Source organism: Pecten maximus, chromosome 18, assembly GCF_902652985.1.
Source record: "Pecten maximus chromosome 18, xPecMax1.1, whole genome shotgun sequence".
Lineage (NCBI taxonomy): Eukaryota > Metazoa > Mollusca > Bivalvia > Pectinida > Pectinidae > Pecten > Pecten maximus.
In genome coordinates, this window is record NC_047032.1 from 7,258,327 (window position 1) to 7,272,334 (window position 14,008).

The window sequence follows — 14,008 nt, forward strand, 5'->3', positions numbered from 1 at the left end:
TCACTAGGAGGTTATTCCCCAGTCCTGGTCAAAACTGTGTTAACCAATAACAACCTACTGTTCTTTTCTTTTCTCTTTAATCTCTGGCTAAGAGAGGTTGATTCAGATCAATTAATGCTGATGTAGACCACAGGGACTTGAGAATTTGCTACTTCGCTGGTGTTATAATGAATATTGAGGGGTGCCATATTTACCGAATATTAATCTAGTCCCCAAAAATGTCTGAAAATGTACTAAACAAACCAGGGAAGGTCCAATATACACATATAGACTAACAAATTCTCAGATCACTGTGATCTTGGTAGAAGTGCATTCAGATAATATCTTCTCCAAATACGGGTCGACTTAAAATACATTAAAACTATATTAGTTGATAAATATTGTCCATTTCAGATACAAAACCATATGCATTCAGTGCATACCTGTCTCTCAACGATACCGGCCCCCGCAGCAGTGGCAATCTGACATTCACGAAAGTCATCTTGAATGTCGGAGGAGTTTATGATACAAGTACAGGCGTCTTCTCATCACCGGTTAATGGTTTGTACGTCTTCCATTTCCAAGCTAATACATATCAGTATTCGAAGCACTGTACCCTGTTCCCGTCCGCAACAATGCAACTATCGTGAGTGCCTATAGCAACGACAAAGATGGAATGTCTACGTTCGGTAACACAGCTATTGTTGAGCTGAGAGAAAAAGATGCTGTTTATGTTGCCATCACGTCACCAGTTGTACCAAGCCAGTGTTACATGAGAGGAAATTTCAATACATTTTCCGGGCACATGATAAGATAGCCAGAAAAATCATTAACAGCAGACTACCAAATTAACTGATATATACATCGAGTACTACCTTGTCAAAGCTTGATTTAGACACTTATTGCTTTCTGAATCTATCAATTTGCCTTATCTTTACAAAATCATATCAACATAGTTTTTCTAACATTTGTTGGCTATATGATATACAACTTGAAATCTACCTAAAAAATCGACGAAAAGTTGCATTTTCCATGCATATGTGCATGGTTTTGTTTTTATTTTAGATTCCACATTTTGGTATAATCTGTTATTACATATTTTAAGAGTAAGAGAGTTCCTTTGTCTATTTGTATAATTAAAGATATGTTAAGTTTGTCCGTAACTTTTCAGATACTATATCATCTATACGTTAAATAGTGCTAGCTTTCATTTCCTGCATTTAAATTTACGGCTTATCATCAGATCTGTGCACTCAGTTCTGTTTATGAATAAAGCCTCAAAATGTATTGTTTGGTTCAGTGATGTTATCATTTTGTGGTATAGAGTTACTTCCCTTTCTGATATTAAACCTTATACATGTACTCTCTTCTAATAGCAATTTCTAAAAAATGCTCGAAATAGTATAAGCACGAAGATTATCCACATTTTAAGACATACAAAATACAGTGTACCAAACGTACAATAAAAATGTACGATCACATGTATAATCTACGATATACTGTAAACCTACATATTTTAGTGGTAATCTTATTTTAGTGGTTTTCGCAGTGGAAGCATTCCGCTTAATTCGATTATTTGTAGATTATCTACATTGGTTTCTATGGTAATTATTGTTATATGTTGATGACTAATTGTATATATCTACATATGTACATTGGTTTCTGTGGCAATTAATGTTATATGTTGATGACTAATTGTAGATTATCTACATTGGTATCTATGACAATTATTGTTGTATGTTGATGCATCATTCCGTTCATCAGTTTTAATTTGGTTTTGCGCCAAAATTTGAGTGCGTTCAATCAAGTACTTTCCAGTAACTTTTATATAATAATTAAATTTTATTTATAGTATTTTTTACTAATATATATCGGACAACACAGCAACACATTCACAAAATTAATAACAGTTTTAATATACAACATTGCTACATGTTATACAAACAGTATAATGACCAGTGTCGATACGATAGCCTTGTCTGCTTAACAATAAGTTTTACAATTTATAATTGACAATGCTTCCTATGAAACAGACAACTATCAAACGAATTACCTTTAAAGCTCTCGTCATCTTGTTTGGATATAACAAATGACGTCACATTTGCCTTCACCATCCTTGACGCGATGCAGTAAAATACTTAAATGTCTTTTTGATATATAAATAGTATACTATGTCTTTTTGATATATTAACAGTATACTATAAATCTGTATCTTCATTTTCAGATCATTCCATAAATATCAATACATATAATATAGATAATGGACCATTTAATATACAGTTTATATCAAAATGGCCAATTGATACATACACGTATTCTCTAGATTTAGGCTGTTTTATGTTATAATGAATTATTATATATCGGTAAATATCAGTGAATATGCCCAGTCCAAAAGATAATTATAATCAATAAATGAACATTGAGAACAATAATCACTCTAACGATATAAAATAGTCAAATGTTATACAGATACACATTGCATATATAACTTTTTGTTTTCCTTGAAAACTTAATATTGTGTTACGATGCAACTAAAGAACATATCATATCCATCCCCCGCTCAATGTCTTCATCAATACCGGTTGTTCAAATGAACATGGATACAACACATGACGTGTTTAACAAGAAAAAACTATTGTCCAAATAGCATGTATCATTACTTCTGCCGGGAGAAGTTAACAAAGTGTAACACATCTAATATATTGCAATTTCATAGAAGCATAAAATCATAAATATACAAGGAGTGTACAGCATTAAAGAAAATACATTCCTTACTATACTAATTGATGTGTTTGAACAATATATCGCAGAGGTGAAATCATTGCCAATGAAAGAACATGCCAGAATAATTTAGACACCAAAAAGGAGTGAAAAAGACGTCGAAAAAAGGAGGATCGCAAAAGCAGGCGACGAGTGGTACATTTCCATTGAATTTTTACGAACTTTATAATCAAGCTGTATTTTGAGATCATAAGTTAGTGCAATCTAGCTCCACATGTATTTCTATCTATTCACCTGTATGTGATCTCGACCTTTAACGTGTTGGACTTTGGTAAAAACCTTATCCCTTGTCATCAGAATCTTGATGCAAGCTTAATCCATAATGTTACCACATAGTAAGCTATCCATTTCAGTCCTCGTGACTTTTTCATAATAAACAGGGTATCTATATATGGATTAATATTCTGGGTTCCATCGGCTGTCAAGATAATGCTTAAGAAACGAATTAGAAGGGAAGTTATACTGATAGATCATAATGTTTAGAACAGGTTTAATTTTGAACCGATTGAAAAAGTAGTCAAGAAGTTCTGATGTGAAAACGTTAATTCCAAATAATTGTTGGTACGTTTAGGAAGAAATTCGATATCACACAAAGGAGGATGTAAGGTTATGTTGTGCAGGAAATTAAAAAAGATATGGCGGATCTCGAGACAACTGAGAGATAGCAAATCAAGCAAAACCATAATAGACAATACTGTATTTACACACAGGTGTATAGATAAAGGATATTTAATGAGTTTACATTTTATCGGAGATTTTATTTTACCTTGGCGAGCAAAAAATAAACCTTCCAGAGGAGTTTCATCAAATCTCAAATTAATCAAAAACCTTTTTTGTCACGTGAAACAGAAAACTGACATTTAGAGATATTTAAAGAAGTAAACAGAAGACTTTGTCCGTGTAGCATTCTCTAAACATCAACCGAGTAAACATTGTTTTAAAACTTTTAAAATATTTACTTATGTAGCATTGTTTTTACGGAACGGGCACTGGTATCATTATTTCATAAACCCAATTCTCTACTTACAAGAAGATATCACCGTTTCATGAGTATGAAATCTACAGATACAGTCACTTTAATGAGTATGAAATCTACAGATATAGTCGCTTTAATGTTTTAATCCCTTGTATGTTTTACATTCGTATAAGTCATTGCGATTTTGTAATGACCGTCACCCACCGTGACGATTTTTATTCTACCTTAAAGTGTAAATTGTCCCATATAAATGGTTCTGAACTAACACTTTACATCATTGTTAAAGTAACCAATCTATTCAAAATCTAGATGGTCATTCTCACTACGTTACATGAACATCTAACATCATATAAGGGGTCACGTTCTGATGACCTTTGAGATGTGTGTATTTCACTTTCAGAGCGAATTGTGAATTTGCCGATGTCACCGAAGCAAACCATTTCGTTACAGCAATCTGTTATCATCTGAAGCACACTATTTCGGCACAGCATGTAGAAACAAATTGACATATTATGTAAGTTATGCACTCTAGTCATGATAATTCGTTCATAAAATTCACTTCGAAGATTCTGGAAGTAGTCATTTGATTGGCTAATCCAAAAGGTCACCCCGACGTGAGCCGTTATGGGATGTTGTTAGATCAGAGACTTGTATATCACATGTGCATGTGATATACAAGTCTCTGGTTAGATGTTCATGTAACGTAGTGAGAATGGCCGTCTAGATTTTAATTAGATTGTCAAGGTAACATGTACTAGTATCTAGTTACAGTAACAATGACATATCGGACATGTGTTAGCAGATTATTGGCGATGATCACGAACCAGATAAATATATATACTGAAAGGAAAAAGGAACGCAATTAGAGGTTGTCCAGTTTCTAGGAAATAAAAAGCTGTTATAGAATGTAATACTGGTGAAATTGAAAGATAGGTTGCCATTCTGTCATCTGTGATAATTTCATCCATGTACGTTCAGTACTTCGTCAAATTTCAGGTTAAACCTGACCTCTCCTCGATCAAATAATTATGGGACGATTTTACAGAGGATAAGAAGTAGGCCTAACCAATCAAAGTCGCTCAGTTGACGTTGGCACTGGATGAGGAATGGAACCATATACCAAGGAGGGTCAAATCTAGATCAATGCAATGATGGAAGAGTTCGTGCAACAATTGCAGCTCAAGAGGCATAAACGATATAGATGGACCCAAAACTCTATTCATTTGCGTGAGGTAATTCATTTGCGTGTGGTACCCTTGGACCAACCTGAAATTTAACTAGGGTACTAAACGTACATCGATGACCATCTCCCATCTTAATTATTTACCTCCAAATGCCCAGAAAAGTCGTTATTAGTGTTAAAAGGACGTATACGATTGTTTCCACAAGAGTTTATTCATTTTTGTCTTTTCAGAAGAACTGGCAAAGTGTTTGTGTCTTTGTCACTACAAAATGTCCGAATTATGTGATGTCTGAATTCAACATTGCAGTTACACCTAATCACTTTTGTTTTGCCCTCAAAAGCTACATTATGTAACAAGTTAATTAGTGGTGTTTGGTTAATGATGCACCATTAATTATGTATAAATTGTCTTCACTACAGTATCTCAAAACGTTTAGCCCAACCCAATCCCCGCTCTACAGCAGCTACCCTCTATACCCTTACCACAGGCACACGTTTTAATGTGTAGAAGGGTCTTATTGGGTATATGGTGAAGGGCACTAGGGTATTCGACTGGTCTTATTTGGTATATTGCGGAGGGCACTATGGTATTTGACTGATGGTATCGGGTATATAGTGGGGGGCACTAGGGTATCTGACTGATAGTATCAGGTATATGGTGGAGGGCACTAGGGTATCTGACTGATAGTATTGGGTATATGGCGGAGGGCACTAGGGTATCTGACTGATAGTATCGGGTATATGGTGGAGGGCACTAGGGTATCTGACTGATAGTATCGGGTATATGGTGGAGGGCACTAGGGTATCTGACTGATGGTATAGGGGTATATGGCGGGGGGGACTAGGGTATCTGACTAATTGTATTTGGTATATGACAGTCGTCACCAGGGTTTTTGACTGATCATATTGGGTATATGTCGGAGGGCACTAGGGTATTTGACTATAGTCATTTTCATAGACAGTAAAATCAAATACATAACAACGCATGCAGATGACAAGAATGTCATGAATCAAATGACACTAGGTTAATTTGAAGTGAGTTGGTAGAAGATTTGTTTATTTTTATACTCTTGTGTACTCCTGTATACCCTAGAAGACCATTCCACACCTCCGAATGTTTTCTCTTAAATATAAAAACCAGCCCTTCTACTCCACCCACCACAACCATCAAACTTCTCGGAACATTGGGGAGAGTGATTCTTGCTCCGACGAGGCACAATACACATTAAGACACTTCATATTGCACAGAGATACATCTCAGTATAAAGCATTACACAAATATTAATTATTAATTAATTATCAGGAGACATATCTGAATACCATTAAACAAATGGTAAAAAATATTCTTCATGAGTCAATCAGAAACATGGAGACAATACAAGTCATAGTCATCAATCAGTTTTAAGACAACAAGATTATGAAGTTACCCTTTTCATTTAATTATATTTTAATACATTAAGTAAAATGAAAAGAACCATAATTGGATAACTAGTGTAGCACTTAATGAAGAGAGCTCTCATAATTCATATCAGTTTGTGTCATTAAGTTTGGTGCTCTTATCAGTTTTTGACATTATGCGGCAGTAAATCTCACCGTTATTTTGTTTTATATATATCATAAGATTGTTAGGTATGATCCCTTCAGACCAAGTAATAAATAAAGGAAAAGAAAAAACTTGACAACACATCTTTAGTACTTTTGTCACATGTTGGAAATTCTTCAGACTGTTTATTTAAAGGCAGGTATGGTCGCATCTGTAAACAGTCTGAAAAAATTGTGTAAAGATGCGACAAAATATTAAAGACGTGTGGCCTAGTTTTTCTTTTTATATAAATATTTCTACTACTTTCATGTGAATTATCCCTCAGCTATCTACATTTAATAAGCACCATATTTCTAACTTCTATATGAAGTCGCAGCCACAGGAGCACATGGATATGTTTAGTGTAAATATAGTAAATAAATTTGTAGTTGATAAAAATGTTTTATGACTATTGAGTGAAAACGTTCAACATTTAGACCATTTGGGTTCATCATACTTCATTTTGATGGAAAACCACGGCAATTGATTTAAGAATTTATACATGGTCCTTATAAAGTATCAAAAAGCAGTAATCAATTGTAAAGGTTACCATGGATATTGAATAGTGCAATCTCTGGTAGACCATTATGCTTTCTAATTATTACTATGGAGATTTTGGCTCTCTCCCTGTTACCACAAAGATTTGGCAGTTAACTCTTTGGTTGACTACTATGCTTCCACATTGTTACCATGGAGATTCAGGGATTCTCTGTTTCCATGCAGATTTGGCAGTGCAATCTTTGGTTGTTAGCTGTGTATTTCCTTAGAATAGCCATTGTGAGGATAGAGTACAATATTTGGTTGCCATGACTCCCCATCAACACGTTGGCCACATTTGGTAGTGAGAATAGAGTAGAGCATTGGTTGCCATGACTCCCCATCAACACGTTGCCCACTTTTGGTAGTGAGAATAGAGTAGAACATTCGTTGCCATGACTCCCCATCAACACGTTGGCCACATTTGGTAGTGAGAATAGAGTAGAACATTGGTTGCCATGACTCCCCATCAACAAGTTGCCCACTTTTGGTAGTGAGGTTAGAGTAGAACTTTGGTTGCCATGACTCCTCATCAACATGTTGAATGATATAGTTACTATCTATGGTTACTGGTTTTGATGACCCATTCTGCATTAGGGTTCACATGGTACAATGCCATCATGTTTGTTTGGTGATCTAAACATCGTTCACCTGCAAAAACAGATTATAGTCAATTATTATTTACAAAATCAACAGAGAATATCTCATGAAATCAAAACCATAACTCTTACTCAAAATTGACAAAAACATTTTGGGCAAAATATGAAAAAATAGATCACATGGAGAAAAAGACAATTTGGCAAACAATTCCCCACCAGACGTAGGTCATAGGTCAAACTATAGGTCAGAATGACTTCACACTCCACCTCACCTAGGTGAACTCATGCACCAAATACATGTATTATGTTCCAGTATTAAAGGGACATCACGGTAAAAACGTTGTTATTTTCATTGAATGTACGTGTTTTGTTCCTTTCCAGTTATGTTTCTGTGCTATCCCAATATTCAAGTCAATCCTCATGTCCAGATTGACCACTCGATTTAGTTAGGAATCTCCCTCTAAATTTAGAGCGGAAATTATTTTTAAATCATCACGTGACTGTTTTGAAATCGAGGCATTTTCATTTGTAAACACAAACACACGATAGTTTACAAGTTGAAATATTCCATCTGGTTTAGTTGGATAACGATATTATACAGTGGTTAAAATGTTAAATAACATGTTCTGTATATATTCCGGCACAAATATTTATGTGTATATAAGTGTAAACACTGTACATATAGTATAGTAACAGTAGCGATGTACTGGTACAGACTGTATAAATATTACCGAGTTTGTGTAAATATTACAGAGTTTGTGTAAATATTACCAAGTTTATAAATCGTAAGAAATCAATCGCAACAAGCCATAGGATAGGTGGTTCTTGGGTTTATTTGGAAAGTCGACCGGTTTCGCCCTGAACTAGGGCTTCTTCAGGACAATTTTTTCACAAGATTTTTACCCCTAAAGTACTAAAAATGTGGGCCCATGTTCTATTATTGATGATGTCTATACAATAGTGACGTAATGTACAATGTTATCATGTGACCGGTAACGGTTGTCTAGAAGGTTACTATGTACACAATGCAAATGATAGTATCAATGTTCTTTCGCTGCTTAGTATTTGCTAAACATATATGCAAATTCGGGCCCACTTTTAAATTATTCAAAATATAAAGCATGTAACAATAATACAATAAAGTTAAAAATGAAAATAGAATTATAAAATTATGACAGATCAAAAGTTCTATAGTTCAAATGTTTGTTTCATCAAGGCACACCGTGGTGTCTGATGTAGATTTGTAGTTCAGAGTTTTGTAGTCTACAAATTCTCCCTCCGATTGGTTAGGGGATGAAGCCGTGCTGCAGGTGTCCCTATCCGACAGTTGAAGGTCTGCTTTGAGCATTTCCATAACAGTCTCTACAATAGGTCTGCATTTCATGTGAGCCGGTCCCACGGTACCTCTTCCGTCGGCCGGTCTTACTCTAAATTTCACCTGATCTAATTGTGATTTTGATAATGCTTCAAATGGACGTTTGTCCCCTGGTATTTTCGCATCCAATTTAGTGGTGTCCTTTGTTACCTCTGGCTCGATCCCGTATCCTGGGTGTTGTTGTCTCTGATGCCTTGTGTAGCTTTCCATTCTGCCGTATGATTTTTTGCATAACTTGCATTTATACCACGTTTTTACAGGTCCGTGTTTGATACTGGCGTGCCTCCGTAGAGATTTTAGCGATGCATAACTATTTCCGCATCTAATACACGGAATGCGTGTTTTAGTCCGAATAATTGTTTTCTTGGCCGGTAGATGATTCTTCTTAACTGGAGTTAGTTTGGTGTTTGCCATTTATGTGATGATGTTTAATCCTTCGGGCTGTGCGGTTCTCAATATTCTAATCCAACTCTCTTCCGTGCGGAGTCGATGGTTTATACTTTCGACGTTAGCTAACAGTCCCGTAACTGTGACGTCAAGGACATTGTGGTCGGGCGACGTGAAATGTCCCGCCACGGGTTTATCCGGGTGTTTGTGAATAATACTGTAAAGGTGATTTCGGATGCGTGTGTTGATGGTAGTGGATGTTTGTCCGATATATTGTATCCCACATTTTTTACATGTAATCAAATAAACTGCGTTTATACTTTGACAAGTTATGTGTCCCTTGACTTTGTATGACTTTTTTGTAATGTGACTAGTGAATTTAGTGGTTTTTTCCATGTGTATGCATACGCGGCAGTTTTTCCCACACGGTTCACTGCCCGAGTTAGTCGTGACGCGATTGATGTCACTTCTAACTAATATGTTTCTAATCGATCGGGGTTTGGTACATGCTATTAGCATTTTATAATCTAGAAGAGCTCTCGTGCCTGGTCCATGTCTTAAGATGTACTCGTGTTTTTTGAGGAACCTACCTATAGGTGGGTTGAGCGGGTTGTATGGTATGACGAAAGGTAAAATCTTCCGTGAGTTGGTGTTTTTTCTTGGGTTTAGTAAAATTTCTCTGGGAGTTACCCGAGCCCGTGCTACTGCCTCTCGGAGTAAGTTCAGCGGGTAACCTCTCTTAGTGAATCTATCAATGAGTTTGGAGCATTCTAGCTCGAAGTGTGTGTCCTCACTGCAAACTTTGCGTATGCGGAGTGCTTGTGAATATGGTATGCTCGTTTTTTGACGCATAGGGTGACAACTTTGGTAGTGCAGGTATAGAAACGCGTTAGTTGGTTTGCTATACAGTTTACTTCCTAAGCTGCCGTCATCTAATTTATATATGGTGGTATCGAGAAAGTTTACCTCTGAATCGCTGATATCAAAGGTGAACTTGATAGTAGGATGGTACGAGTTCATGGCGTCACAGAAGGAGGTAAGTTCCCCTCTCGCATGTGGCCAAACGAAGAAAATATCGTCTATATATCGCCACCAAACTAATGGTGCCTGGGTCTGAGTAGACATGAATCTTGTTTCAATAAAATCCATAAATATTATGGCGTAATTGGGAGCCATTTTGGTGCCCATAGCCGTGCCTAACTTTTGTAGATAATATTTTTGATCAAATCTAAAACAATTGTTAGTAAGTATAAGTGCTATCATTCGAAGGATGATCCATGTGCTGGGTTTTTCATCTTTTGATCTAGTGTCTAAAGCTATTTTAGCGGCTCTAATACCTTCTGTGTGTGGTATTGATGTGTACAGCGACGATACGTCTGCGGTACATAATATGCTTCCTACTGGTAGTTTTCCTAATTCATCTATCCTCCGTAAGAAATCATTGCTATCTTTTAGGTAGGAATCTGTTTTCATTGCTAATGGTTTTAGGTGGTAGTCCACAAATTCTGATATTTTTTCTGTGCAGCTTCCTACTTGAGAAACTATTGGTCGTCCCGGATTGCCGGGTTTGTGTATTTTTGGAAGCGTGTATATGATGGGGGTTCGCGGGTTCTTAGGCGTGAGATATCTGATCTCATTCTCTGATAACAGTTCTCTTTGTTTAGTAAATTTGAGAAAGGTGTTTATTTTCTTTACTAGTTGTGTGTTTAAATCAGAATCTACTTTTTCGTAGTATTTTGTATCCTCTATTTGCCTAAGTATTTCTTTGACGTAATCTGCTCGGTTTTGGATGACTATAGCCCCTCCTTTATCTGCTGGTTTAATGACAATGTTATCATCTTTGCTGAGAGATTCGAGAGCAGCCTGCTCCCTAAGAGAAAGATTGTGACCGTATGGTTTTTGTGTGTTGTGATCGTGTATATTCTCTGTGACTATGTTCAGAAATGTGTCTAAAAAGGTATCTTGTCCCACTGGCGGCGTCCAACCAGACGGTCGCCGGAAGGGACTTCTTTCTACTTCGGGTTGGTCTTTAAAGAAGTGCTTAATTCTAACTCTACGGTTGAACAAAAATGTGTGTGTAAGTATGTTATCTAACTGTGGGGCCCTAGGTGTGGGGCAAAATTTTAAACCCTTTGACAAAACGTCTAATTCTGCTTTATTTAAAGTCCTGTGTGAAATGTTTACTATGCCGCTGTAATCATTTTCTAATCTCGTTTTGCGGAACTGTTTCCGCGGGATGAATTTGCGGTGGTGCTTCGGTTTCGGGGATTCCATTCAGTAGGTGGATTGGTGTTTTTCTCCGGTTTCTTTTCTCTTGCTTCCTTAATACGCGTTAGGGTGATTTCGGTGGTACTCCAGATGAGTTCCGCGATATCCGATGTGGTGGTAGATTTAATCAATTCCTTGACCTTTTCAATCTCAGTGGTCAGTGTGGCGAAACGTGCTGACCAATATTCCTCGAGTAATTTGGTAAGTTCTAAACCAAATTTCATATGACACGCGTCCCATTCGATGCTGAACTCGGTGTCGATCTCGGGTACCTGTGGGCTTACCAGTGTTTGTAACCCTTTAGGTACTGTTCCCTTTGTGATGCATTTTTTGAGAAAGTCAATATGGTTTAAACATTTAAATGATTGAATTCTGAGTTTCCGTAAGGCTTTGAAATGAGGGACGACCACTGCTGGTAAGCTGGTCCTCTCGGTTGTTTGCTCCTCTCTTTTCCGTTTATGTTCTTGATGAGTAGTGTCTGATTGCTCAGTGTTTGTAGGAAATTGAAACCGAAATTTGTTAGATTGTTCATTCATGTTAGTACAAAGAAGATGGTCCAATGGCGGACTCGGGTTTCCTATGGCGGATCCACTCGAGATGCAGGGGCTCTAGGTCAATTAGGCAAAAACAATCTCGAAGTATAGAGCCAACGCCGTACTTCTGGTTAATGTTTGGTAGGTTCCGAAATCCCGGCTTGGATACCAATAAGTATGCAGGGCGATTGAGAATGTGGGTAAATATAAATCGTAAGAAATCAATCGCAACAAGCCATAGGATAGGTGGTTCTTGGGTTTATTTGGAAGGTCGACCGGTTTCGCCCTGAACTAGGGCTTCTTCAGGACAATTTTTTCACAAGATTTTTACCCCTAAAGTACTAAAAATGTGGGCCCATGTTCTATTATTGATGACGTCTATACAATAGTGACGTAATGTACAATGTTATCATGTGACCGGTAACGGTTGTCTAGAAGGTTACTATGTACACAATGCAAATGATAGTATCAATGTTCTTTCGCTGCTTAGTATTTGCTAAACATATATGCAAATTCGGGCCCACTTTTAAATTATTCAAAATATAAAGCATGTAACAATAATACAATAAAGTTAAAAATGAAAATAGAATTATAAAATTATGACAGATCAAAAAAGACAATTTGGCAAACAATTCCCCACCAGACGTAGGTCATAGGTCAAACTATAGGTCAGAATGACTTCACACTCCACCTCACCTAGGTGAACTCATGCAGCGTCCGTATTACTGCTGTTTTCATGTTTGAACTGTTCCAATCTATTGTACTGCTTCCCCAGTGTAATTCTAGGATTGTCTTTGACCCATTTGGCCATTATTCTCTTTATTGCGGAAGCTGTTATCGTTTTCAACCGCAATCAATTCACGTTGGAAGCCATTTTTGTTTTCAGGTGTTTTAGTTTGCGTTTTATCATGTACGTATGTCACAAAATTTACATATCCAGACTATTGATCAATAAATTGTGATAATTAATAATTGATGTTTTTTATGTACATATATCATAAAATTCGAATGGTTATTGTTCATAAGGTTATTTTGTTAAAGATATATATATACCCAATATTATGAATAAATACAAAATAAAAATTGGTTTACTGTGATGTCCCTTTAAGTAAAGTATGAGATAGGTTATGGACAAGTTAAAAGTCTGGAAGGGCAGAACAATGCAATCTTATAGTCTAATAACACCTGGTCCTGGTTGCATCTCTTAACTTAAAATTTTCCACAAGAAAGTATTACTGGATTGAAGGAAAAAATCTTAGTAAAGGACCTGTCCTTAAATTCTATAATGCTTTTCTATGGCCAATTTTAAGTTAAGGAATTTCCTTAAGTTCAGGAATAGCGATGAAACTTGGGCCTAAGTGTTTTGGAAGGACCTTCTGCTTCATTAACGACCCTGCCATGCAAATCTATATCAAGTTGCAGCAAATTTTGATATCAAGTTCCATCTAGACTGTGACATATATAGATGCCCCCACAAGTTCATAAGTTCACATTTAAATATACAGGTAAGTCATACCTATGTTACCACCAGTTTCGTACAGGTAAGTATGCTCTTCCGCAAAGGAAACTTTGTCTGGATCACAATAGACTCCCTGCTGGACAATTGACCTCTTACTGTTCTCCCTAGAGGAACAAACCCTCATATTATTTGTAGTGATGAAATACATATTTATTATCTGCAGAAATTTTTATTGCTGAAATTCATCAATTCAAAGCATCAAATCAACGAATAGTTTGAAATTATAAATTGACAGTTGTTTGTTAGAATTGACAGGTGTTTGGTTAGAACTGACAGTTGTAAAATTGAC

At 36.4% G+C, this 14,008-nt stretch overlaps 1 protein-coding gene across 1 annotated transcript in view; it reads right to left on the reverse strand.

The window, feature by feature from the left end:
* Positions 1–1,874: 1,874 nt before the first annotated feature.
* The window catches only part of LOC117316399 (rho GTPase-activating protein 18-like), a 56,585-nt gene continuing 44,451 nt past the window's right edge, over positions 1,875–14,008 (reverse strand). The window contains exons 17-18 of the mRNA XM_033870945.1: positions 13,717–13,823; positions 1,875–7,689 (exon numbers count right to left, since the gene is read on the reverse strand). Of these exons, the coding sequence (XP_033726836.1) occupies positions 7,595–7,689; positions 13,717–13,823 (202 nt within the window). The 3' untranslated portion in view covers positions 1,875–7,594. The remainder of the gene's footprint in view (positions 7,690–13,716; positions 13,824–14,008) is intronic.